This window comes from Nerophis lumbriciformis, linkage group LG25, assembly GCF_033978685.3.
Source record: "Nerophis lumbriciformis linkage group LG25, RoL_Nlum_v2.1, whole genome shotgun sequence".
Taxonomy (NCBI): Eukaryota; Metazoa; Chordata; class Actinopteri; order Syngnathiformes; family Syngnathidae; genus Nerophis; species Nerophis lumbriciformis.
The window spans coordinates 26,992,408-27,019,500 of NC_084572.2; the positions used below are offsets into that span (position 1 = coordinate 26,992,408).

At 40.5% G+C, this 27,093-nt stretch overlaps 2 protein-coding genes across 5 annotated transcripts; both read right to left on the bottom strand.

Annotated features, from left to right (window-relative positions):
• Positions 1-2,640: 2,640 nt before the first annotated feature.
• osbp (oxysterol binding protein) lies at positions 2,641-23,077 on the bottom strand. 4 transcript variants are annotated; one of them, XM_061984077.2, is made up of 19 exons: positions 22,935-23,077; positions 22,331-22,504; positions 18,900-19,096; positions 18,637-18,796; positions 16,204-16,315; positions 15,937-16,135; positions 15,744-15,858; positions 15,588-15,651; positions 15,335-15,502; positions 13,348-13,593; positions 11,241-11,361; positions 11,074-11,177; positions 10,908-11,003; positions 9,478-9,662; positions 9,183-9,412; positions 9,061-9,099; positions 8,913-8,960; positions 3,067-3,236; positions 2,641-2,990 (listed from the first exon to the last, which is right to left on the bottom strand). In XM_061984077.2, the coding sequence occupies exons 2-18, from the start codon at positions 22,465-22,467 to the stop codon at positions 3,094-3,096; spliced, it is 2,364 nt and encodes a 787-aa protein (XP_061840061.1). In that variant the 5' UTR covers positions 22,468-22,504; positions 22,935-23,077; the 3' UTR covers positions 2,641-2,990; positions 3,067-3,093. The 4 variants fall into 4 exon arrangements, with proteins under 4 accessions (XP_061840061.1, XP_061840064.1, XP_061840062.1 ...); XM_061984080.2 differs by lacking the exon at positions 8,913-8,960 and having other exon boundaries at positions 15,744-15,846; XM_061984078.2 differs by lacking the exon at positions 8,913-8,960.
• A 536-nt stretch (positions 23,078-23,613) lies between these two features.
• sart1 (spliceosome associated factor 1, recruiter of U4/U6.U5 tri-snRNP) lies at positions 23,614-26,363 on the bottom strand. Its single transcript, XM_061984074.1, has 2 exons — positions 26,170-26,363; positions 23,614-26,044 (listed from the first exon to the last, which is right to left on the bottom strand). Exon 2 carries the CDS (start codon positions 26,030-26,032, stop codon positions 23,726-23,728), a length of 2,307 nt encoding a protein of 768 aa, XP_061840058.1. The 5' UTR covers positions 26,033-26,044; positions 26,170-26,363; the 3' UTR covers positions 23,614-23,725.
• Between the last annotated feature and the right edge of the window lie 730 nt (positions 26,364-27,093).

Here is a 27,093-nt window from a genome sequence, read left to right on the forward strand (position 1 = left end):
TAGTTTGGCCGGGGGTGCGACTTATACTCAGGAGCAACTTATGTGTGAAATTATTAACACATTACCGTAAAATATCAAATAATATTATTTAGCTCATTCACATAAGAGACTAGACGTATAAGATTTCATGGGATTTAGCGATTAGGAGTGACAGATTGTTTGGTAAACGTATAGCATGTTCTATATTTTATAGTTATTTGAATGACTCTTACCATAATATGTTACGTTAACATACCAGGCACGTTCTCAGTTGGTTATTTATTCGTCATATAACGTACACTTATTCAGCCTGTTGTTCACTATTCTTTATTTATTTAAAATTGCCTTTCAAATGTCTATTCCTGGTGTTGGGTTTTATCAAATACATTTCCCCCAAAAATGCGACTTATACTCCAGTGCGACTTTTTTCCTTCTTTATTATGCCTTTTCGGCCGGTGCGACTTAAAATGCGGTATGCTAACTAATAAAATATAAATATTTTTAATTATTTTCCAATACATCCTTCATTTTTATGTGTACAGCAAAAAAAGGTGACACAAGTTAAAGTATGTGTTTGGATTAACAATCATAAGTTTAATTAATTAAGCCAGAAAGACTAATCCTGCCAAATTTCATCCATACATACAGTATGTATACATATGTACATCATTTGGGGAATTGCGGAAAAAACAATATTGACACTAGATACTGCACTCCAGCAGAGCATTTTTATAAATAGTTCACAGTTCTATTATCGTGACTCTTGGAGGAAATGTACTACATACTTATAAAATTGTTAGAGCAAGGAACAAAGACAACCTGTGAATACAATCAATATTATTTAGAGATGTACAATATATCACAACAAACAATCTTCACACACTATCAGTGAATAAATGGAGAACGAAACAGAAAAATATTAGACAATTGTGACAAACAAAAAAAAGTGCATCACTACCACGTTAAACTTGTGTCAGCTCTTCTACTTCGTAAATCCTCTCTCTCTCTGCAAAAATATTCACAATTTGAAGGTTGGAAATCCATTTTTAAGTACACTTATTATGAAAGGGAAAATAAACTATACACTCCTTCCTTTTAGTACATGGACTTAACGACCCATGTTGCTGGTTTAGGAATAACACATCACTTTAGCAAACTTCACATTTAAACTGTCATTAGTGTCACCTCATGCGCTTGATTCCATTTTCAAAGGAAAGAAAGTGCAAAAAGTGTGAAATTCCAGCACTAGATCTTTTTTTTTTTTAAGGTCGAAAAATGAAAAGAAGCACAACAGCGGCAATATGAAATTGTTGTTTCACATTCGGGAATGAATTAGCTTCGCAAATGTTTATACTAAATAACTTTTAAAGGCAAATTCTGTCTACTCAGTACACAGGGATTGTAGTATTTGATGGAGAAATCATTAATATCACTGCTTTTTAATAGCGACTATAGAAAGCAACTATATAATGTGAAATGTACAAACCATGCTAACATGGTTCATACCTTAAAAAGTGTATTTTCACGTGTTGAATTGGTTTTGTTCAGACAGGAAATTACACTAAAAACTTAGCAAAAAAAAAACCCACTGGAAGTTGTGTTAGAACTAGTTATATTGTGACCAGGGCTGAGCGATAAAATGACGTCAATTCATCGCGATAGACAAGTAATCAATACCAATTAAAAATGCGTTCGATGTAAAAAAAAATTTCTTTGTCGGAAGAAACGGGAAGTGGCCAAGCCAGGTTGTTTGCATGAACAAAGGCACTCGCTAACCGTGCAGCGCAGGAAGCGATCACTGATCAGTGGGAGTGACACGCTAACAGCCAATCAGGTAACAGTATGAACTATCAGTTTGGTTGCGCCGTCTTGTTGTCTGGCGGTTGATTCATTGCATGAAGTGAGAAGAGAAAGTTAGAAATGAGTGCTCCAGAGAGCAAATCAATTGTGGATAGAAAAAAAAGAGTCACCGTGACAGCATGGCAGTTTTTTTGGATTTTTTTTTTTAAACGGACCGTAGTCAGACCAAGGCGCTTGTTATCAGTGATACCACCTTAGCACTACAAGTGTACATGCAGAAAATAGTTCTTTTCGGGGTTCTCCGAGTTTATATTTTCACACATTGCGCTATTTTGTTACACTTTATTAAGCATTTCTTAAATATCCCTTAATTTTCAGAGAATATTGTTCATTGTTCAATGTGATTTTAGAATTGTGTTTACATTGAGTGTTTTCCATGGTGGTGTTGATATTTCCTTTCTGCCTTGATAGTGGAGGGGATCATAATCAGAGGAAGGTTACATTTTAGATACAAAGGTTTACATTTACCGTAATATAATTTTCTCCAGGTCCTTATTTTCGATAGGTCATAAAAATACCAGCAATTATCGATATCGACCAATACATAACACTTTCATCGTGATACAGTTTTCAGCCATATCGCCCAGCCCAAATTGTGACGTTCATATTTTTTTTTACTTATTGAAAAATGATTGGTATCCATTATTTTAGGGGACCATTTGCATCATTCTAAAACGTAGAAACTGTAGATGTGCAGCATAATCCGAGAGCTGGGGTTTTCAAAGTCTAATTTCCTGCGAAAATGTTCGTTAACTCTCAATGTCGAAACTACAAATCACTTCATTTGGCCTTTAATCATAAATTCTTTTTAAACTGCTGCACCCCTCCAAAGTGTTTTGGTGCCTAACATTTTGAAAACAACTACTCTCAAGCACTCTCCTGTTCCTTTATGACACTGCATTTGCAGTTACAGCCAAAAATCAACACAATTTAGGGGGGGTGTGGACCATTTTCACCTTGTCAGTAACGTGCACGTTTTGGTGAGGTGGATGATCGTGGCCTTGCCGATGAGTGCTAAAAAAAATAGAAAGCAGCGGTAATGCAACCTTGGCTCGTGTGCTTGGTGCCGCCGTGTTCCTGCAAAGTACAGCCGCTTCATTTCTGGAGGTGTAGAGAAGAAAAAACACACACTCGCATCCTGAGAGGGAAGTCTGCTGAAAAACAACCACAGACAAAAGATGGCGCTGAGTTCAATGCTCCGTGTCAAGCGCGTGACTTGTGACTTACGCGCCATCTTCACGCCGGGTGAGGTCGTCAGAAGATGTCCGGGCACATGTCCCACGCACCGCTGTCCTTTGTCTCCCAGTAGCCCCCTTTGTAGACGTGCAGGGTCTCTCCTGACTGGGCGTCGTCAGTCTTCTCAAACCAAAGCGCCTGGTGGCTGTCTTGATGAGGGGCTGGGAGAGGATAAAAAGGAATTCACAACTGGACTTTACTGGAGGCTGAACGGCTAGCTCAGGACGCTAACTTCTTTTCGTACAGAGATCCAGCAAAATCGCTGCGTTTATTCCCCAGTGCCTTTCACGCAGCATCCAACGATCTAATAATGATACCAATAAATGCCCCCTTTCACACAGATATTCTGCACAAGAGAAAAGCGCTATATAAATATAATTCACTTCACTTCACAATGGCCATGTCCGAGCCAAAGTAGAAAGTACTGACATTATTCGGAGGCACGGGCGTCTTACACACAGAGCCGCGTAAAGTGGAGTAATAATGCCACGAGAGGTGTCCACTTCCGATACGATACCAATATAGGAGCCTTGAATATTGGCCGATACTGATATTGATCCAATACAGACGGAATCATGAGTACTTTTATTATTTTGTAGTGTGGAAAGTTAGAAAAGGTTTAACTGAGTGAAATTAGTCAAACAGAGAACAATGGTAGGTTTGAAATAAACTATTATTAACTGTCTGGAATTGTCTTACACTCTCTTTAAGTTAAAGTGGAAAGGTAATTGTTTTTTTGTGAACCCTAGTAGCCGCAACAATTTATTGAGTTAAACTAGTAAGGTGAACGATGCGGACACGTTTGTTACTGGATACTTTCTGCTATGCTACTGCCTTGAAAACTTTGTATGTGTAAGTAATATGCAACTATAATTATTTGATACTTTATATTGACAAATGTGATGTTTTAGACTGCAATATTGTTCAATTGAGGATTATTAATACGTATGTCTAGCTTGTGTGCTTAGCTGTTGTGTAGCTGCTAGCTCTTAGTAGTCTATAGTCTACCATGTTTACATTTTGTAAATGACTTGTCTAAAATAGAGAACAAAACCAAGCTTTTGTGTTTATTGGAATACATTTAGATGTTAACTGGCTGTGCAGCTTTGCACAAGTAAACACGCTGCAGGACTGTTTGTATCGGATATTTTACATACAAGCCGATATAATCCCATATTTGTTTTTTTGCGGATATCGGATCCATATCTAGGGATGAGTACCGTTTCCATTTGAACTGATAAAAAGGTACCAATTCCCGGTCGATACCGGTACTTGATGAATATCTAACTATTTTTTAGATAATAAAATTAAAAATTTTATTGCAACATTTAAAAATTGATATCCAATTGTTGTATTGTTTTATTATCAAATTTCTGAGTCTCATTTGAAAGTATGACAATTGAAGTTGAAAGTCCAAGATGTTAGATGGCAGTAGTGTATAAATTATGGTGTTGTTTTTGTTGCGCCTTAAAAAGTGTTAATGCTGTAAGTATTGTACTTAACACCCACCAGCCGTTTGACTGTAACATGCCTCTTAGTTCTGATTTTCATTACAAAATTTGGAGGTGTTGAAATCGCCATGTAAAATCGCTAATGCTCATCAGTAGAATGTAAATTTCAAAGCTGATGTATATTAGAATCAAGCTACCCATTTTTTAAAAATTGTAGCCTTATTTTAATTACGTTGGAGCGTTTTTTGAGTCAATTTCTTTTTTGGCATTAAAAATTGCAACATTACCTAGAAGGTAGTTTGGCTGAGTCCACTCTGTGCCGATGGAGTGATCACCAAGTGCCAGGCAACCCTGGCACCGAAACATAGCGCTGTTATATTTTACGTGAATCGGTGCCCAGCAGGACCGGCAGGATTCGGTCAAGACCGGATTGGGTACTCATCCCTATCGATATCCAATATCATGATTGGATCGGGACACCCCTAAATCCCAAAACCTTCACACAGCAGTGCTGCGTCCTGCTATCTGTTATTTATAACCCAGTAATAATAAACATAATATTAAAAATATTGTCTTTCACAGATTGTGCAAAATTGTCACATCGGAGCTATAACAGTTTTTAATTCACCAGCGCCTTTTATACAGAATCTGTTGAGACGCACAGCCAGCTATCAAATAATAAAAGCAATAAACGCCCTATTTCACTGAGGTTTCACAAATTCGTCAATGCAACAAAGCCGCCATTTATTTGCCCCTGTGTTTCATACAGAACTCTGCAAACCCGAACATGACAGTGTGCGCTTTCTCAGATACTTACTGGGTAGCAACAACGGCTCTCAGCACAACTGGTGCATGAGAGGTGCGTTATGAGTGTCAAAACTTCCCAATGTGGAAGACGCTTCGACACAGCGAGCGCCCTGACTCTAAATATACAGTTTTGTTTTCTGATGGTGCTGTTTGTACACAACTGTTACACAGAAAAAATCCCTTTGCCTCTGCAGTCAACACAGCTATGGTCTTTTGTGCTACTGTGCAACTACTACTCACATGATCTATCTATCTATCTATCTATCTATGTTACTTGCTTTTAAGCGGAGCTCCACAAGATCCCTCTTTTACTTCCACTAAGAAACAACGAAACATGGTCAGTGGATGATTGTTACCTACTACTGACTACGAGTGTTTACTTGCTTTGACAGGATGCGGGCAATTTTCCGCGAGAGGCTGGAATAATGAAGGGAAAGAAAAATGGCACATGAACGCTCGGGAAAGCAACAAATAACAAAGGTACAGTAAGTGAGTACTTGCATGCAAGAGGCGAAGGATGAGGAGGAAGAGAGTCCTCAGTGTCAGCTAAAGGTCAGCACACAAACCGCGTGTTAAGTTTTCCTTGACCTTGTACCATTCAAGCAATATAGTGTAAAAAACCTTTGTGTTTTGCTTTTTCTTTGGCTTTTGAGGGTTACACTTAAAGTACCAGTAGAGTGGAAAAACATGCTGACATTAAATGCTGATTTGTGTTTCAGTGTATCCATTAAACCATATCCAATCGTATTTACAGCCCGCAAAGCATGTAAAAACACAGTTTAAACGTCACAAAATACCACAAATTGAGTCAGCCATTTTGAAAATTCCACTCTGAATACCTTTGGCTATTTCCGGAGATTGACACCACAATTGGAGTGCTTCTGCACCATATTATCAGGTCTGTCATACTGGAAATATGTAAAAATTTGAGAGAGACGTGCTGTCTATCATTCACAATCCTTATGTAAGACATAAAACATATGTTTTTCTTTTTTTATGCATTCTAAGTTGTAAATAAATAAATAAATACAATGTACAGCTAGCAATGTAGTCAATAGGGGCTCTCTATTTCGCCCACAAAACTCTCTAAATAACCATTGAAAACCTCCCGACAACACTCTTTATACATATCCTGACCTGAATATTAACCAAATATTAGCTATGTTTTTATTATAAGCACTAACGCAGACAATTTATTTCTTAGCGGCGCAATGATACAAACAGCTAAGTAGCCCTCTGCTGCCTTACTTTGATCTGGTAGCAATGTCCTGCTGCTCCCGCATCATCGCATCTCGGCTCATCAAAGTTATTCTACATTATGAATTATGCCTCTCATCTGGATAAAAGGAGGATTTAGCCTTGAAACTAGAAGTTGTTCATCTGTGACATTCAATTCATACCAGGAGATTGAGACAAACACACACAACCGAAGGCGTGTCTGCATGCAGGGAGACTTTTCCTTGTTAACCCTTCGTGTGCTTCGTGATTAATTCTTTATACAAACCAGAAGATATGGACATCCTATCAGTCATCATCGAAGTAAGAGCAGACATTGTACAGTAAGGTATTGTTTATTATGTTTGCAGTTAGTTTTTCTTGTTTAGCACTTAGCAGTACTACTACATGGTGCTTAGTGTTTCACTGAAGCTGGATTTGTTTAGCATAGCTTCTAAAACTTGGATCAACAATATAAGGTTCTGGATCATAATTCTGCCCAAAGTAATTGTTGTTGGCTCTCACAATGTCTGCTTGATTAGTATTGTTGTTGATGGGGAAGGGCTCTACGGTCCCTACCTACCACTACGCCACAAGATGACGTGTCTGGCTTCCTCATTCTCTCTCAAAATAGCTCGGGAATCTCTGTGAGATTGATACTATTTTGGTTATATCCATTTATTTTCCACTCTACTGGTACTTTAAAATACACACAGGAAGTTACCGTAAATGCTCCAAATCGCTGTTGTTGGGTAGATCAGTGTTCCCCCGCATACGGGTAGTCATACATTTGTTTTCTCTGCTTGTAAATTAATAAATGTGTTTATTTTAGTAACTCAAATCTGCAGTGTTAGGAAAAAAAGGAGTATTGCAGTCACTCAACATTTTGCAGCAGAAGACGAGATGTTGAGGAACTGCACAACTTGTAAGTACATTACCGTTTACTGTATGCCTGCAAGGAGAGGTGGGGGAAATAATCGATGTTTAGATGCATCGCAATTCGGACATGGACGATTATAAAATCAATTCGTAAACGTCAATAATTGATCATCGATTTATTTCTTGTAAAAAGAGTAATGCAGACGGTTCTAAAATATGGCTGACTGCAGCGAGCCCCTTCACTGAGAGATCCGACTAGATCCTCTAATATAGGACCCTTATGTTCCAGTTTTGCACATATTTCCATGAATTTAATAAATGTGATGGGAATTTCTTATTACAAATGCAGTTTTTAAAAGTTGCAAGTGATAAACGCTTATTTACTGAAACGAGAAGAAATGTAAAACTGAATCCATATACATAAATTAAAGACGCATCAATAATGGATTTTTAATCGAATCGTAACTCCTGAATAGTAATCGTACTTGAATCGTGAGGTGACCAAAGATTCCCGCCTCCACCTGCAAGTGTTTCTTACTATGTAAAACTGAGTTGTGGTGGCCATTTGTGACTCACAGCTCGAGTTTTGGTATTGTCAATATTAAAATCGAACAAAAAACAATCGTACAAGGAAAAAGAGCAAAAAGACGTAATGTTATGAGAAAAAGTGGAAATTTTGATGCTAATCAATAATAATACGCTTTGTCATCAATAACACAAAGCTGGCACAAAGTTTGTCTTTAAATATATAATGTTGTTTTTTTTATCATTTTATTTTTACAAAGTGTAAAAATATGTATGCGGCCCTCAAAAAGTTTGTACAGCCCTGGTTGAGAGTATCAAAAATAAGCATTTTGGGGCGTTTTAAGGGTGTTTCGCCATTTCCAAGGGGAATAGTGGGGATTCTGTCTAAGTCTCTATAATTAGTGCTGGGTAAAAATAACAAAAACATTATGGTTAAGAGCTCTGGCTCAATCCAGCAGCTTTATGTACCTCTGCATGCGCTTTAAAATGTTGCTGCTTAGCTGAGTCAGTCCAGTGTTTTGCTATATACCGTATTTTTCGGACTATAAGTCGCAGTTTTTTTCATAGTTTGGCCGGGCACCAGTGCGATTTATGTATGTTTTTTTCCTTCTTTATTATGCATTTTCGGCAGGTGCGACTTATACTCCGGTGCGACTTATACTCCGAAAAATACGGTACTTGTACAAAAATGACCATGTGGTTAAACCCGCTCTCTCTCACGCACTCCAAATCATTATTCAAGTTGAAAAAAAATCAACTGTCTTAATGAAATTTAAAAATTTCTAGCTATAATTAGAGCACGTACAGTGATCCTTGTAAATAGTTAAATGTAATTCAATTGTTTTGTCGTATTTTACTGCTACAAGCTAAGAAACTACTGTCAACTAAACGTCAAAATGTCACACGGCACATCTAACTGTCCGTATTAAAGGCACTACAAAACTGTGGCGTGATACTTGCTTTCATCGGAACCCTCACTCGCTTCTGTTCCGATCTGGTCTGGGTCAACTAGAACGTAAACGTAAGGAATTGAGGACGGAGCGAGCAAACAAGAGCATGTAGATGATAACAAAGCACACAAAAAAACATGGAGAAGGTGAATACTTGCTTTTTAAGGGTGAGTCAGTGATTGGTTCCTGGGTGGAAGCTTTAGACAAGCAGATGGAGACAATGATGGACGGACAGAAGACGAATTGTCCGTCTAAAAAAATAGCGTGATCGTTGTCTTACCTTCGTCCGGCGTCTGGGCCGCCTTGATCACTTCCCTCTCCCTCTCCCGACGGACCATCCGTTGCTTCTCCTCCAACCTCTGTTTCTCTGCGTTGGCCTCATCCCAGTGTCCGTCTTCCATCAATCGCTGGTCGGGCCGCCGTCGGCTATCCGTCGGTGCCACGCCCTCTTCGGGCTCGTTAAGTGTCAGGGCCAGCGAGGAGAAGAAGTACATAGTCTCTGCTCCCTCTCTGCGGTAAGACAGAGTTGATTATTGGCAACGTGTTCAGGTGGGCCTTACAACCAAGAAACCTACGGCAACGGGTTCTTCCTCCATATTTCTTTGGCTTTAAGAGTCTGGTAGACGGTTCTCTGTTTGCCCTCAGCACCGTTCTCGCTCTTGCTGCTCTGCATGATCCTGGAGAACTCCATCTTCTCATCCCAAGTGCCCGAGAGCACATAATGCGCCTTTCCGTCCTTGTCTGTGACCACGCCAGTCACCTGTGAGACAAAACGCAGCGTTGACGCACACAAGCAGGAGCCTAATTGGTCACTTGTGAAATCTCAAAATACACAAATACACAATTTAGTATCTTTTTTTTATTTTTTTATTTATTCTTTTAAAGAATAGACTTTTTTTTTATAATTAAAAAAATAATACAAAACAATAATTAAAATAAATACATGAAAACTACAATTTAGTATTTTAAAAGAAAGTAAGATGAGTGACGTACATGCAGAATTTTGTCTGGTTTAAAGACCACAGGAAGTAAGATCCTAAATGAGCACACACTAAAGTTTCGGTGCTATAAAAAAATAAAGGTTGAGTTGCAAATAAAATTGAGAAAATGAACGAACCCAGACATACAATTGTAACCTTGATGGCGGAGGTACAATCTTAGAAAATATTTTAATCAAAATAACGTATTAAAAGAAAGAGTAAACCTGTAGACATTAAGGATTGAAAAACATTATTGAAAACCTATGACATGTTCTAAAAAATTATTGTTATCTTAATTTAAAAATATTAAAAAAAATATTAATTTAATATTATATTGGATTTATTGTAAAATTTCTCCTGACAAACCCAGACAGATAATCACGTAATCTTAATGGTGGAGGCAATTTTTTTAAATTCAAATAAGCTAAATTAATATTAATAATGGATTAACTTGATATAGTGCCTTATCATAACCTTAAGTGCGTCACACTTAAAATAATATAAATATTAAAATAGAAAGTTATAAATATACATTATACTAAATATATTTTGTTTAACCTGCCTTAGTTTTATTGAAATAGTCTTAAACATTTTTTTTAATTGTCGGCTTTTTGGAAAAAAAAAAAAAAAGTTTTATAAAAAACATATATAAATATATTTCCTATATTGCATGAATATATTTTACTAGAATGAATGTATTTAAATTATTTTTTTGCATGAATATATTTTACTAGATTGAATGTATTTAAATTATTTTTTAATTTTGTCGACAGAAATTTGTTGTTTTTAATTCTAATATTTTCTATGCTGTTACTGTGGGGATTGAGACCAAAATGGAAAGGAAAATTAAAAAAACTACTACTATAATTTTAGCTTTCTTGACAGAGATAATGAACAGAAAGGAGTGCAGATAAATAGGAAATTAATTCAACAATGATCCTAAAAGCAATAATAGAATGCATTTTCTGCTCATAGACAAGAGCACAGCTTGCGTCAACTACAGAGCACTGAAAGTAGTGATTGACCTTTCTTGGCACATCTCTGGAGAAGTAACTGTAGGGAGCGAACTTGAGGTGGCAGCGGTCCCCCGTCTTGTGGTTGACAACGTCGATCTCCCCTGACTAGAGAAAGAAAACATGAATTTCATATGACCCTGCACAGCAATTGACATATATGTTGCTCGTACAATACCTGATCGATCCATAACTTTCCCACAATAATATTGTGTACTGTTGTGGTGACTTTCTTCCAAGAGTAATGGTTGTTGCTCTTAGCAAACATGCACTGGATTGCACCTAAACAGATATGAATGTGAATATGCACATACAACACATATAACATGTAACACGCATACTCACCCAGGGGCATGATGGACAAATATTTTCCTCGAAACTTGCTGGCCAGGGTGATTTCTTGTCTGAGAGTCCATCCTTTTTCAGAGAAGGCGTGGTGGGCTGCGGCAGGCGGGTGGTGACTTACCTGAGAGGTGCAACCATTTTGAGTCAGTCATATGTTTCATGATGTTATAGTGCAGACAGAGGTGTCAAAAGTGCAACCCGTGGACCATTTGTGGCCCGCAGCTAATTTAAAAAAAAACAAACTGTCTAATAAAATCATTAAAAAACGGAATTAAAAAAAAAAGCATACAAGGGAAATGTAACGACAAAAATTGCAATGTTGACTTGAGTAACACAAAGCTGCCATGCAAGCTGTTTTTTTTCTTTAAAACTGTTGCTAAAAATTATTAATGAATTATTGACCTACTGAAGGTTCCAATTACTTGACATCATATATTCCACCTTGAAATATTTTTAGGGGGGAATATTTTGTGTTTGCCATAAAAAAGTTTTCTATGACAAAAGGCATTAAACAAACAAACAAATAAATAATAAAAACGTATGATCGACGCATAGACCTGAAGTTGATCTAGAGATGTAGGTGTTGAGTTTTAAAAAAGTAATGTATAATTTATTATTAATACTAATCCCTGAGATTTATAGTTGTTTTTTTCTTAAACTGGCATCGCTCAAAAAAGAATAATAAATCAAAATCAATGTTATTATGAATTACTTACCTATTTAGGGCTCCAATTACATCACATCAAATAATCTACCGTACTGTGAACGTTTTTTTTCCCCGAGAAAAATATTGCATACTTTGTGTTTTTTTAATTAAAAACAGGGTGTTTTTTAACAAAAAAGGCATAGAACATAAAAAAAAAAATTAAAACTTTATTATCGACTGACCTGAATTTGATCTAGAGCAGGGGTCACCAACCTTTTTGAAACCAAGAGCTACTTCTTGGGTACTGATTAATGCGAAGGGCTACCAGTGTCCATCCATCCATTTTCTACCGCTTATTCCCTTTGGGGTCGCGGGGGGCGCTGGAGCCTATCTCAGCTACAATCGGGCGGAAGGCGGAGTACACCCTGGACAAATCGCCACCTCATCGCAGGGGCTACCAGTTTGATACACACTTAAATAAATTGCCAGAAATAGCCAATTTGCTCAATTTACCTTTACCTCTATGTTATTATTAATAATTAATTATATTTATCTTTGTGGAAACACTGATCATCTTAATGATTTCTCACAATAAATATATATAAAAACAGATAAATATCAATATGCAACACTTTATTTTCATATTTTCTCTAAGTGCACATTTTTCAAATTGAACATTTTCAAATGATCACATCTAAGACAGTCTTGTGAAATCACAATATCCCATTTTAACTAGCTAGCCACTAACATTTTTTAACAAATCATGAATTTACTTTGCACCATGTTTGTACAAATAACTCATGTAAAATACAAAAGTCAACTCTCAAATTTTTAAATAAATCATGTCACACTTTGAACTGGACACCAAATCTGTTATCTGTTTCTTTGTCAGTTAGTGAAGTCTTTAAAATATTTTCTTGGATTTTCAAATTCTATTTGAGTTTTGTCTCTCTTAGAATTAAAAATGTTGAGCACAGCGAGACCAACTTGCTAGTAAATAAATAACATTTAAAAAATAGAGGCAGCCCACTGGTAAGTGCTGCTATTTGAGCTATTTTTAGAACAGGCCAGCGGGCTACTCATCTGGTCCTTACGGGCTACCTGGTGCCCGCGGGCACCGCGTTGGTGACCCCTGATCTAGAGATTTAAGCGTTGAAAGTAAAAATAAATAAATAATATATGAATTATTTTTAACATTTTATGACCGTCTGAGACTATTTCGGGTACCCGGGGGCCGGACTAGAGGGGAGCCGTAAAGGTTAAAAAAAATCAATATATTGTACTGTGTTTCAAAAGGAAAAATATTAAAATGGCCCATGCATGCTTTGATTTTTCAGCGTGCGGCCTTCAGTGGAAAAACTTTGGACACCCCTGCTTTAGTGAGTCATTATGGATCTTAGAAGCAAAATCTGTAGAAGCATACAAAGTATGATGTTGTTTCTGAGTCAGTTGGGGCCGTACCTGCTCACAGAGGGAACGGTAGCCACACTCTCTCAAGCGATCCAGCTCAAAGGTTTCTCCCAGCAGGGGGTTGAAGGGTTTTCCAGTGCGGTGGACGGTGGTGGAGTAGGAGGAAACGGTGAAGGCCGCCACGTAGCACATCTGCTCCAGAGAGCTCTGGCACTTTGACGCCTTATCCAGCAGCTCGTAGTACTCCAGGTCCTCGGACAAACGTTGCAACATGGAGAGAGGCTCGTTGAAGTTCACCTAAAGGGAAGAGAGGGGTTAAAGTTCCTATATCTGGTACAACTTTCTCACTTCCGATACCATCCCGATATTGGAGCTTACATATTGGCCGATACCAAAATTGAACATATACGGTATCAGCATGTACATAATTTTGTTTTTCAGTGTGAAATGTTGTAAAAGGCTTGATCGAGTGAAATTACTCAAACAGAGAACAATGGTTGATATGAAAAACACTAACCTTTTTATTAATAACAGTCTGGAATGGGCTTATGCTGTCTTTAATCAAGCTAAAGTTGAGTGCTAATTGTTTTTTTGGTCAAATCTATTGGCCACAATAATTACCTCCTGACGCAGTAAGTTGAATGATGCGGACACGCTTATCCCTGTATACTTTCTGCTATGCTTCTGCCTTGGAAACTTTGTGTCTGTTAGTAATATGCAATACTTAATTGATATTTGTTTATATTGACAAATGTGCTGATTAGGACTGCAATAATGTTCTTGCTACGGCCTGAGTGCAGATTTTAAAGTACCATTGAGTACATTGAGAGTTGAGTACCCACTGGAGTTTTTAATGTTAAAATTACGTCAGACTTAGAATGTATTAAGTGTTTTAAGACCATATGAAGTGTTTATAATTGTGTATGAAAGTTGTGTGAGGGATAATTAAGACAATAAACACACAATATTCATAGAAATAATAATATGAAAAGCGTCCCTACTTTACGGATTTCACCTACGGTGGGTAGGTCTGGATCATAACTCACACAAAATCTAGGGAACACTGTATTGTTCAATTAAGGACACTTATTCCCAAGTCTAGCTTGTGTGCTATAATGTGCTTATCTGTTGTGTAGCTGCTAGCTCTAAAAAGGCCTATAGCCTACAATGTTTACCTTTTTGTAAATGAATTGACTAAAATCTAAGAAAAGACTAAACTTGTGTGCTTATTGGAGGACATTTAAATGTTAACTGGACGGTCAGCTTTGCACAAGTAGACAAGCTGCACGACTGCTTGCATTGGAAATTTGAGATGTAAGTCAAATATCATACTTGTTTTTTCGGGTCACCCCTATTTACAGTAAAGGGAAGACTGGGCTTCTCTGCTTAAGCTGCTGCCCCCGCCACCCGACCTCGGATAAGCGGAATAAAATGGGTGTATGGACGGTTTCTGTTAGAATAATTTTAGCTAAGTTATCACAAAACTTTGTGTTTCAATTAGTTCCCAGCGAGAGGCAAAAGCTGTCTTTGAACCTACCAAGAAGGCTTGTAAAACGCCACTGTGTAGGATGGAAAGCAACATGCAGGGGTTTCTGTCTTCTTTCATGTATTGTAATCAACACAAAGATATTGTTTTAACCCAAGGACTACAAAGCGGAGAGAAGGCAGGATCTGCCCAAGTTCCTGACAACCTCTTTTTGAACCTCATTTTTGAACTGTTTTACGAACCTCTTTTTGAACTCTTTTACGACCTCTTTTTTGAACCGACCTTTTCTGTGAACTGTTTACGACCTTTTCTGTGAACTGTTTACGACCTTCGTCCCTTAGAAACAGCTGTGGCCATGTGGTCAGGGAAGGTCCAAACAAAAAAAGGAGGCGTGCAATCTTTTGGCAGAGCGTGCTGAAACACTGTACAAGGGTACAGTGTCCGTGCGTCTCTCCTCAATTTGAGCCAAATTTAATTCTGTCTCTGTTTAATTCCTTGCTTCTTGTCTTGTTTAATAGATGTCATCGGTGTTTGAACCTGACAGTTTCTTACGGGCATTGGTATCTTTGAGAGCTCCTTTCCAATGCAGTTCTTCATGATGCTCCAAAGGTTGAGGTAATAGTTGGGCTTGTCGGGGATACGAGACCGCCTTTGTCTGACTGGCTCCAGCTCCAGGGACTGCGGTGACTCTGGGCTGGAGGCCATCGAAAGCTCGTCGAACTAAAGAAGGAGAATGTCTTACTACACAAGAGAGTAACAAAAAAAAACTACAGATTTGCTTTGAATAGAAATAAAACAAACACACGTTTACAGATAGGTCATCCATTCCGGTCTCATTGCTGAATCCGCTCACATTGCTGCCAGATCTCCTGTAGAAGAAATAACATGTCGGATCAATGAAGCTGGCTAGTTATGTTTCGAAGATATGTGACAAAAGTTTTGTAGTGCTCTTGCTAGTGACCTGTGGTATTTGGGATCGGCAGGGACCGTAATGAACTCTGCCGGTTCCTCCATGGCATCGAAGAACACGTTGTTGTCATCCTCATCGCTGGAATCTCCTTTTCCTGAAAGAGCGCCTTTAAATATCGATCGTGTTTAGGGTCCTCCGTGAGTGATGTGGAAAAACAAAAAAAGGTCTTCGAGGAGAAGCGCACCTTTGCTGCCCAAGGCGGCGTTGCTGTTTGACGACGGAAGCACTGTTGCTCCCCGGAAAGCTCTCTCCAAGTGGTTGTGCTGCTTGGCCAGCTGCTCCAGGGTCTCCTCCAGCCTCACCCTCTGGTCTCTCTCCAGCTGCAAGGCCTTCTGCCAGCGCTTGCTGTGGTTCTGAGCCAGCGAGAGGAAGTCCCGGCATGCCTTGGAGAATCGAAACAAGTCAGCTGGCGACATCCTTTTGTGGTTTTCGACAGTAGGGGGCGACTCACGTTTATCATTGCATTGGAGGTGATGCGGAACAGCGTCGCTCGCTCGGTCACTTGTCTCATCTTATCCCCCACGTCCGCTCCGGGCTGAATCCCCTCCAGTTCTGACAAAGACCTGTTTGTGGAATAATTACAGCAAAGTATTACAGTGACAAGCAAAACTACTTACATGTGGATTTTATAGGCAAGCATTTTATCTAGGGATGTCCGATAATATCGGCCGATAATTGCTTTTAAAATGTAATATCGGAAATTATCGGTATCAGTTTCAAAATTATCGGTATCTGTTTCAAAAAGTAAAATGTATGACTTTTTAAAACACCGCTGTGTACACGGACGTAGGGAGAAGTACAGAGCGCCAATAAACCTTAAAGGCACTGCCTTTGCGTGCCAGCCCAGTCACATAATATCTACGGCTTTTCATACACACAAGGGAAATGCAATGCATACTTGGTCAACAGCCATACAGGTCACACTGAGGGTGGCCGTATAAACAACTTTAACACTGTTACAAATATGCGCCACACTGTGAACCCACACCAAACAAGAATGACAAACACATTTCGGGAGAATATTCGCACCGTAACACAACATAAACACAACAGAACAAATACCCAGAATCCCTTGCAGCACTAACTCTTCCAGGACGCTACAATATACACCCCCGCTCGCCCCCCCACCCCCACTCACCCACCTCAACCCCGCCCACCTCAACCTCCTCATATCCCAAATTCCAAGCTGCTGTTTTGAGGCATGTTAATAAAAAATAATGCACTTTGTGACTTCAATAATAAATATGGCAGTGCCATGTTGGCATTTTTTTTCCATAACTTGAGTTGATTTATTTTGGCCCTTGTTACATTGTTTAATGCATCCAGTGGGGCATCACAACAAAATTAGGCATAATAATGTGTTAATTCCACGACTGTATGTATCGGTTGATATCAGAATCGGTAATTAAGAGTTGGACAATATCGGAATATCAGATATCGGCAAAAAAGCCATTATCGGACATCTCTAGCTGTTGCCATTGTCAACTTGTGTTTTCTGAGGGGGGAGATCACGATCACCTTCATAGTGTCACAGTATAGTTGAAATAATTACTCAATGAACTCTGGCTTCCCGGTGCGGGCAGCACTCATGCACGCAATGACGCCACTGCCACCGTGCAGTTGTCAACTTGTGTTTTCCAAGGGGCGGGATCATGCTCATCTTCATAGAGCCACAGTACATGTTGGAATAATTCTTTAATGAGCCGCGGCTCCCCAGCACTCATGCTCAACGTGGTGCCACTGCCACAGTGCAGTTGTCAACTTGTGTTTTCCAAGGAGGGAGCTCATGATTACATTGATACTGTCAACAGTACATGTTGAAATAATTTGTAATTGAACCGCGGCTCCAAAGTGCCCGCCACACTCATGCATACAACAAAGCCACTGCCACCATGCAGTTGTCAACTTGTGTTTTCCAAGGGGGAGATCATGCTCATTTACATAGTGTCACAGTACATGTTGGAATAATTCCCTTAATGAGCTGCGGCTCCCCGGCAGCACTCATGCACACTATTACACCACTGCCACCATGCAGTTGTCAACTTGTGTTTTCCGGAGGAGAAGATCATGCGCATCTTCATAGTGTCACAGTACATGTTGAAATAATTCCTCAATGAGCTGCGACTGCCTAGCACTCATGCACACCACAATGCTACTGCCACCGCCACCATGCAGTTGTCAAATTGTGTTTTCCAAGGGGGAAAATTATGATTACCTTCTCATAGTGTCACATTAACTGTTGGAATTATTCTTCAATGAACCGTGGCTCTCCAACACTCTTGCACACCATGGCGCCAATGCCACCATGCATTTGTCAACTTGTGTTTTCCAAGAGAGGAAATCATGCTCATTTTCATAGTGTCACAGTACATGTTGAAACGATTCTGCGATGGCCCGCCGCTCCCCATTGTTGGCTGCACTCGTGCACACTATGACGTCACTGCCACCATGCAATTGTCAATTTGTGTTTTCCGTAGGAGGAGTTAATGCGCCTCTTCATAGTGTCACGGCACATGCTGGAATGATTCAATGAGCCCTGGCTCCCCAGTCCCGGCAGCACTCATGCACCCACTGTCAGCAAGACAAAATTATCTTGCTGCTCACTTGTTTTACAAGCTGTTTATACAATAATATGTTGTGTCGACTCGTTTTCAGTGGATGGTAAATTTATGCTGCTATATAAGCTGTACACTGACTTCTCTAAACTGATAACTAGTATTTAGGTTTAAAAAAAGATGACATGGATGTGTCCGAGTGTTGTTCCCAGCGCAACGATACACATTTAACAGATAAAAATTCACTTTATTGCAAAATATGGCCACGATACGAATAACATTGAGCTAGCTAAGGTTTATTTGGAAGGGGGATGAATAATAGTTTTTACCTTTGCAGGGCAGATCCATGCTTGACAATGAGATCGTTGCAGGTATCGAGATCCTCCACCTTGCTGCCGAGTGTGCGCAGCGTAGATTGGATATCTAAGGTACGCCCGCCGCCATGTCCTGATGTGGGGGGCGCTGAGGGACCGTCTTCGCATGAGTCATCTGTAATGGGAAGTGGCGAGAACGGCGAGGATACACAAAAAAAAGAGGTAACTGACACATGACCTTGTCGTATTTTACACATTTCCAAGTAGCTTTTGCTGACCAGAGTTGTTCCCCGTGTCAAAGGCCAGCTCCAAGGCGGTGATCCAGCGCTGGCGCTCCACCTCCGAGCTGGCCTTCAGGTGGTAGGTCTGCGCACCGCCGTTGGAAATGACAAAATTGCACGAGTCCTCCACGACAATGTTGGCCGTGGCCAGGTTGATGGTGCCGCGGCACGTGTGGCCCATCTCTGCCTGAGTCCTGTGGACGAGAAAATTGTAGACTTTTATATCACTGTTGTGTAGAATCATGGCGCTAAAAAATAAAGTCCGATACTGATTACTTTGGATTCAGCTGGGCATCACTAATGCATATTTCACACGGCAGGTACACAGTAATAGGGGAAACGTGTATTTTATACTTAATACAGAGTTGTCAATCTGACTTCCTGTTTCTTTCGGCACCCTTTATTCCAGGGGTGTCAAACAGGTTTTCATTGAGGGCCACATCGCAATTATGGTTGTCCTCAGAGTGCCACTTTTAACAATGAGTAATTTATGAATATACGTGTATATATATAATTAGAGATGTCCGATAATATCGGGCTGCCAATATTATCGGCTTTAAAATGTAATATCGGAAATTATCGGTATCAGTTTCAAAAAGTAAAATGTATGACTTTTTAAAACGCCGCTGTACGGAGTGGTACACAGACTTAGGAGAAGTACAGAGCACCAATAAACCTTGAAGGGACTACCTTTGCGTGCCGGCCCAATCACATAATACCTACGGCTTTTCACACACACAAGTGAATGCAAGGCATACTTGGTCAACAGCCATACAGGTCACACTGAGGGTGACGGTATAAACAACTTTAACACTGTTACAAATATGCGCCACACTGTAAACCCACACCAAACAAGAATGACAAACACGTTTCGGGAGAACATCCGCACCGTAACACAACATAAACACAACAGAACAAATACCCAGAACCCCTTACAGCACTAACTCTTCCGGGACGCTACAATATACACCCCCCCCCCCCCCCCCCCCCCCCACCTCAACCTCCTCATGCTCTCTCAGGGAGCATGTCCCAAATTCCAAGCTGCTGTTTAATGCACTTTGTGACTTCAATAATAAATATGGCAGTGCCATGTTGGCATTTTTTTCCATAACTTGAGTTGATTTATTTTGGAAAACCTTGTTACATTGTTTAATGCATCCAGCGGGGCATCACAACAAAATTAGGCATAATAATGTGTTAATTCCAAGACTGTATGTATCGGTATTGGTTGATATCGGAATCGGTAATTAAGAGTTGGACAATATCGGAATATCGGATATCGGCAAAAAAGCCATTATCGGACATCTCTATATATAATACATAACAATATATTTTTTTACATAAGCTGCAAAAAAAAATATTTAAATTTTACTTTAAAAACTGGCAGCTCAGTCACTAAAATTTTACAGTAAAAGCAGTGAGGGTTTTTTACAGCATATGAAAAAATTGAGCAGCACGGTGGAAGAGGGGTTAGTGCATCTGCCTCACAATACGAAGGTCCTGAGTAGTCTTGGGTTCAATCCCGGGCTCGGGATCTTTCTGTGTGGAGTTTGCATGTTCTCCCCGTGACTGCGTGGGTTCCCTCCGGGTACTCCGGCTTCCTCCCACCTCCAAAGACATGCACCTGGGGATAGGTTGATTGGCAACACTAAATTGGCCCTAGTGTGTGAATGTGAGTGTGAATGTTGTCTGTCTGTCTGTCTGTGTGTGTTGGCCCTGCGATGAGGTGGCGACTTGTCCAGGGTGTATACCGCCTTCCGCCCGATTGTAGCTGAGATAGGCTCCAGCGCAACCCCGCGACTCCGAAGGGAATGAGCGGTAGAAAATGGATGGATGGATGAAAAAATTGAATAAATGGAGAAACAAAACCACTGTTTCAGCGGTAAAATTCAAGCAACAGAGCTGCTAGTTTTTTTTTTAACCGTAAAATCTTGTTTCAATTTTTTTTTTGTTAGTTTTGTAATGTTTTAGTGTCTTACTGTATGTTGTTAAAAAAACAGTACCAAAGTTGATTTTACGGTAAAAAACTCAGTCAATGGAATTTAACTGTAAAATCTATTGTCAATTTTACAGTCTACAATTTGATTGATAATTTGTTTTGAAATCATAAATCAAGCAGATATTTAAGTACAGTATTTATCTTTATTTTAACAAAAATATTTTTGCAATACATGATAATATAATATTTTTAATTTTATATTGAATTTTAAAAGATATGCAATTGCGCGCTGCAGTACATGATTTTTCATGTCAAAAGGGAAAGAAAAAATATATTTAGTAAGAAAAGATTAAGCATTTATCAATGCATATTATTTCCAGGCTTTCGCGGGCCACGTAAAATAATGTGGCGGGCCAGATTTGGCCCCCGGGCCTTGAGTTTGGTAAGTACAATAAGGGCATGTTAAAATACTGAACAAATGTTTACCTTATCCCAATAAACATCTGTTTAGTATTTTAACATAAAAGTGTTTGATTGTGAGGCATTAAAAGCCACAAAATGCAACGGGTTAATCTGACCGACAAACACTGGCTGAGTAACAACAATATGATCGTTGCACGGAAAATTTCCCTGTCAGTTTCTGCATCCCACAGGGATTCTTCTTTTGTGTTTCTGCACCTGCGGTTCCCACACAAGGTTGCAACATTGTTTGTCAACACTGTCTGCTCTCATTTTCTCGCACATTTGACCCTCTGATGTTCTGTGTACCTACACTCTGTCCTCCTCCTGTCCAGGCCTGCTGTGTGTGTGTGTGTGTGTGTGTGTGGTACACAGAACATCAATTTCCACACTTCTATTAGTCCAGTGGACCCGGACATCTTATATGTAATAGAAATGTGTGTGTGTGGGGGGGGGGGGGGGGGGGGGGGGGGGTGTATGGTGTGTGTGATCATTAAATATGTATTCTGATATATGTTCTTCACAGAAAATAAGCCAAAGTCAGTGAGTCTCAGTTTGAAAAATTAATTAATTGCATAATTTTTCTTTTAATAAAAAATTAAAACGGGTCCCACAGAACCGAACACCACACAAGGGTTAAACAAGTTGAAAAACGTATTCGGGTGTTACCATTTAGTGGTCAATTGTACGGAATATGTACCGAACTGTGCAATCTACTAATAAAAGTTTCAATCAATCAATCAATCAATCAATCAATCTCCCACGGCACACCAGACTGTATCTCACGGCACACAGTGGTTGAAAAACACTGAACTAACGGACCACAATACATCCCATGGCCGTCCACATTAAACAGTTTGATGGGTCAGATCTGGCCCCCGGGGCCTTGACTTTGACAAGTTTGTTTTCGACAGAGTACTGTAGTAGTGAAAACCACTTTCACAACCATTTTAGTTCATGTATAAATGCTCCTGAATGCCCTTTATTTACATTTTGAAACAGCACAAGCCATAGTAGATGAGTGGTCTACCTGTAATAGGAGAGGAGTCCATTGCTGAGAACAAACCAGCGTCTCTGGTAACCTTTGATATAGTTAGTCCATTTGAAGAGCCAGCCCTTGTATGTGTCCCCTGGGGTGGGAGTGGGGGACTTGGGCTCTGATGACATCACTGCAGCCTGCTGTTTTACCTGACGATCTTAGAGCCTGTGGGGGATGTAGGAAATAATGCATGAATTGACTTACAGTAAATATAGTTATGACACATAATTATACTGCACATTGAGTATTTGACACATGGAAGAAAAGTGGGTGTTTCATACACGTCATGATTTACTAATTGAATGATTGCAGATATTCATTAAAATACGGTTTGAGAAACTGTTTGACAGTCCAAAAAGTATGCAGAATGTGTTTATTGTCGTTTTGTGATTTACCAAGCAGTGGAATGTAAAAGTAGTAAACAGTTGCGCCAAGTGCTGACAGGAGCAAAACGTCTGTTTAGCTAACGTACTCGGCAACCTCAGTTTCCGGCCGGCAAATCTTAAAAACATTACAAAGCGAGTTGGTGTCTTAGCAAGCGGTTAAAAATGTTCGCGTCGTGTTATAATGTCGAGTAAATAATTCCCTGAGTTACCTCAAGAACCAGGAAAGCCAATTGAAGGCATGAAATCTCCTTAAAACTCTCCGGCAGCCACTAAGCTTTTTGCTAGCTAAACAGGAAATGGTCATCTGAGCGGACACGTCGGAGGTGACACCGGTCCAATGACACGTCGTTACTTTTATATTTTGCGACACCTACAGTTGAAACATTTTATTTATTTCACCATCCGAATATTTCGAAGGTGAAATTACCCGTTTATTTCACTCAGGGTCATAGTTTATATTTATGGCTTCAAGCGGTGCAGCGGCTTTATTGGTCCGGTGATCCCCGTCGACTGTTCCAACTTTGTTCCGCTGACGTGGTGACTTTTTAATTGTAGAAAACAATGTCCTGAACACATGAATGTAAAATCATGCAATGTGAGCTTTATGTCCAAAATATCTGAACTAATTTAAAATACTTATATAATCAGTTAAGTTACTCAGACAAACTTTGATTCCCATGGGAAATTGTTAAGAATTAAAAAAATAATTTAGAGGTTAATGTTATTAGTATCAAAGTATTGACACAGCAGATTTTGTAAAATGTTTTACTTTGGTGATTTTACTAATTTAGTAAACAATATCACACTACTGCATCGACAGTTGCAATACAATGAAATGGCGGTGTATGAACAAAACCCTTAATATTGTAAACAAGAAAGAAAAAAAAACATATTTGTATACATTTATTGAATCATTTAATCTACATCAACAAAGCGTGTCATTATTTGCAGCAATCACGTCACTTTAAGACACGCGAGTGTCACAAACTACTTGACGCTTTTACTTAGTAATGGTGTTTGCGTTCATGCTCTTGCCGCTCCCGCTGAGCACGATGTACGGCGTTTTCTGAGACTTCTGCTTCTCCTGCAGCAAAGCCACGGTCCCCAGGGGCGTGTCGCTGCTGCTCATCTTCTTCAGCAGCGCCTCCTCCTCCAGCTTTTTCATTCTCCTCTCCGTCTTCATCTTGCCCGAGCCTTTCCCGTGGAACCTGTGTGACAGCTGCCTGAAAGCTTCCTTGGGCGTCAGCTTGCGGCCAGACTCGTCCACGTACTCGATCTTGACGTCGGGCCTGTAGCCGTCTTTGTCCTTGAAGTCCTGCGTGAAGCCTCTGTATTCTTCCCGCCGGCTGTACTTGTCATCGAAGCCCATCTTGTCCTCGATGCAGTAGTTGTCGTTTGGCAGGGCGCCCTTGGTCGCTTTGACGCGGGCCACCTTCTGGACCTCCGTTTCTAAGAGTCCCTTGTTCTTACACAGGTGCAAGGCGGCGGCCAGGCCAGAGTTGACGATCGGCTCTTCATCCAAAATGGTGGCCGATCCCGTGGCGAAGTCGGGGTGTTTTTGCTCCTCGTCCAAGTTGACGGTGCTCCACCCAATGTTGTCGTCCATATCGGAGTTGGAGTCCTCGCCGCCTTCTTTTTCTTCCTCTTGCTCAAAGTCCATAATGTCCTCTTGGTCCTCTCTGTTGCCTGACAGGCCGTATGTGGGAATATCACCTAGAGTTCTGCAAAACTCAGAGGTGGCGTTAAAAACAATGTTGCTCTTCTTCTCTGGGTCGTTGTCGGGGTCTTCTTTGATGAGCTGCTTGAGCCGTTCGGCGATCTTCGCCCCGGAGTCTTGGAGGAGCTGCTTCTGCTTGAGTTTCCTCTGCTTCTCCAATTGTTTCTGCAGCTCCTGCTCAATCTCTTCTTCCTCCATGATGGTCGGCTCGGGCAGCGTGAAGTCCTCGTCGTCGCTCATCTCCATATCTGCCGTCCTGATGTCATCGGACATCTGCGGTGCTTTCTCGTGCGCCCACCGGTCATCCTTTATTTCTCCCTCGTTTTCTTCCTCCTTGTTGCCTCGGCCACGTGTCCTGGAGCCAAAGTCTGTTTTGCGGCTGTCGTCGAGGAGCAAAAAGTCCGCCACGGATGTCTTATCTTTCTTTCGGATCTTCTTCACGCGTCGTTTGGTCTTCTTGAAGCCGACCATCTCCTGAGGGCTGTAGTACTCAGACGCGATGGCGAGAGAGGGCATCTCCAAAGTCTGGGCCTGACTTCTGAGCACCTGTCTCATCGCTTGCAGCTCGCGCTCTCGTGCGCCGTCGGCAAAGCCGCCCGCGTTTAAGCGGAAGCTCTTTTTCTTTTCGCCGTCGATCTCCTCGTCGTACTTCGACAGCACGGTGCGCGACTTGAAGGTGATCATGTCGTCCACGCTCTCCTCCTCTTCGTAGGGCTTGTAGTCGGGCTTCTTCTTCTTCAACTCCACATTCTTCTCCGCCTTCTCTCTGTCCACCAGCCCCACGTTTTCCAGCACGTCCTCCTTCTCTTCCTCCAGGACGCCTTTGTCCTGCAGCGTGAGGATGACGGTCTGGCCCTCGCCAAAAGAGTCCACCTTGTGCTGGACTTTAAGGCCCTTCAGATCACGGGCTGTGTAGGTGCTGTTCCTGGCTTGTCCAAACTCCTGCTCCACCAAGCTGCTCACGCCAAACTCCTGATCCATCTCCTCCAGGAGTTTGGCTCTTTTCTCCGCCATCTCTTTTTCTTTCGCCGCCGTCCGGCTTTTCTCCACCCAGGCCGCCGTGTTTTCCAGCCAGTCATCCTCGGCCAAGGTTTTGACTTTCCCCAATTTTTTATTGAGGAGGCGTTTCTCCTTCATGGCCGCCAGCTTTTCCTTGAGGTCTTTCTGCTTCTGGATGAGCGAGGGATTGATGGTCTCGGCCACGAGCGGCTCCTCTTTGGTGCCCAGCTCCTTTTTGTTGTCATTCAACTCCAGAGGTTTAAGGCCCAGCTTGGCTCGGAGCTTGTTGGTCTCCTCGATGCTGAGGGATGCATCCCCACTTGCAGACTGAGTTTGCGTCTCGGTATTTCCAGCTTCATATCCTGGGTCCATTTTCTCTCTCTTAAGGCGCGGCTCCCCGGTGGTCCTTTCTCTTTTAATGCGGCTCTCACGGCCATTTCTGTCTCTGGACGAAGACCGTTTCCGCTTATCTTTACCGTCACGATCCCGGTCTGTGTCACGCTCCTTGCGGCGGTGTTTTTTGTGCTCACGACGGCGCTCCTCGGCCTCCTTGTCGCGGCTCTTTTCCTTGTGTTTCTTGGACGACCCCATGCTTATTATCTTCTGTTGGGCGACAAAATACAGTCAATGAAACACTCTTCGATGTGGCCGGTGGAGGAAAAACACCGATAGCTCCGCTTTGCTAACGAGCTAGCATGCACGGCAAGCCCAATAAAAACTTTACTCACGCGACAGGCGGACACAAAAAGAATAATTAGTGTCGAACCCTCTCAAGAAGCAACACTGTGCAGCTATCTGTGAGACGCAGTGCCAATTATGTCATTTTCAATCTGTTTGTGTTTTCACGCTCAGAACGGAATGTAGACGACACAATGGCGGAACTGCTTCTTTTTCCGGCAAGTCGGCAACCTTTTCCGGTTATCTGACATTGATGTAGTGCCACCTAGAGGTCGACAGAATGACTCAAATTTGGATATAATAACAAATTATTCATATTTCTCAAATTATATATTTTTAAACAAAAACGCCACAAACAAATTATTAACCTCTTAAGGCCCAAGCTGTTTGTTTACATGCTTTTTTTATTTCTCTTTGCTATTTGGGCTTATTGGACCCTAATTAGTTGTGCGATTCAGAATCGATTCTCATTTTTTAAAAATCGATTTTTTTTTTTTTATATATATATATATATATATTTTATTTTTTTATTATTATTTTTTTTTATTTATTTATTTTTTTTTAATTAATCAATCCAACAAAATAATACACAGCAATACCATAACAATGCAATCCAATTCCAAAACCAAACCCGACCCAGCAACACTCAGAACTGCAATAAACATAGCAATTGAGAGGAGACACAAACACGACACAGAACAAACCAAAAGTAGTGAAACAAAAATGAATATTATCAACAACAGTATCAATATTAGTAACAATTTCAACATAGCAGTGATTAAAAATCCCTCATTGACATTATCATTCGACATTTATAAAAATAAAAATAAATGAACAATAGTGTCACAGTGGCTTACACTTGCATCGCATCTCATAAGCTTGACAACACACTGTGTCCAATATTTTCACAAAGATAAAATAAGTCATATTTTTGGTTCATTTAATAGTTAAAACAAGTTTACATTATTGCAATC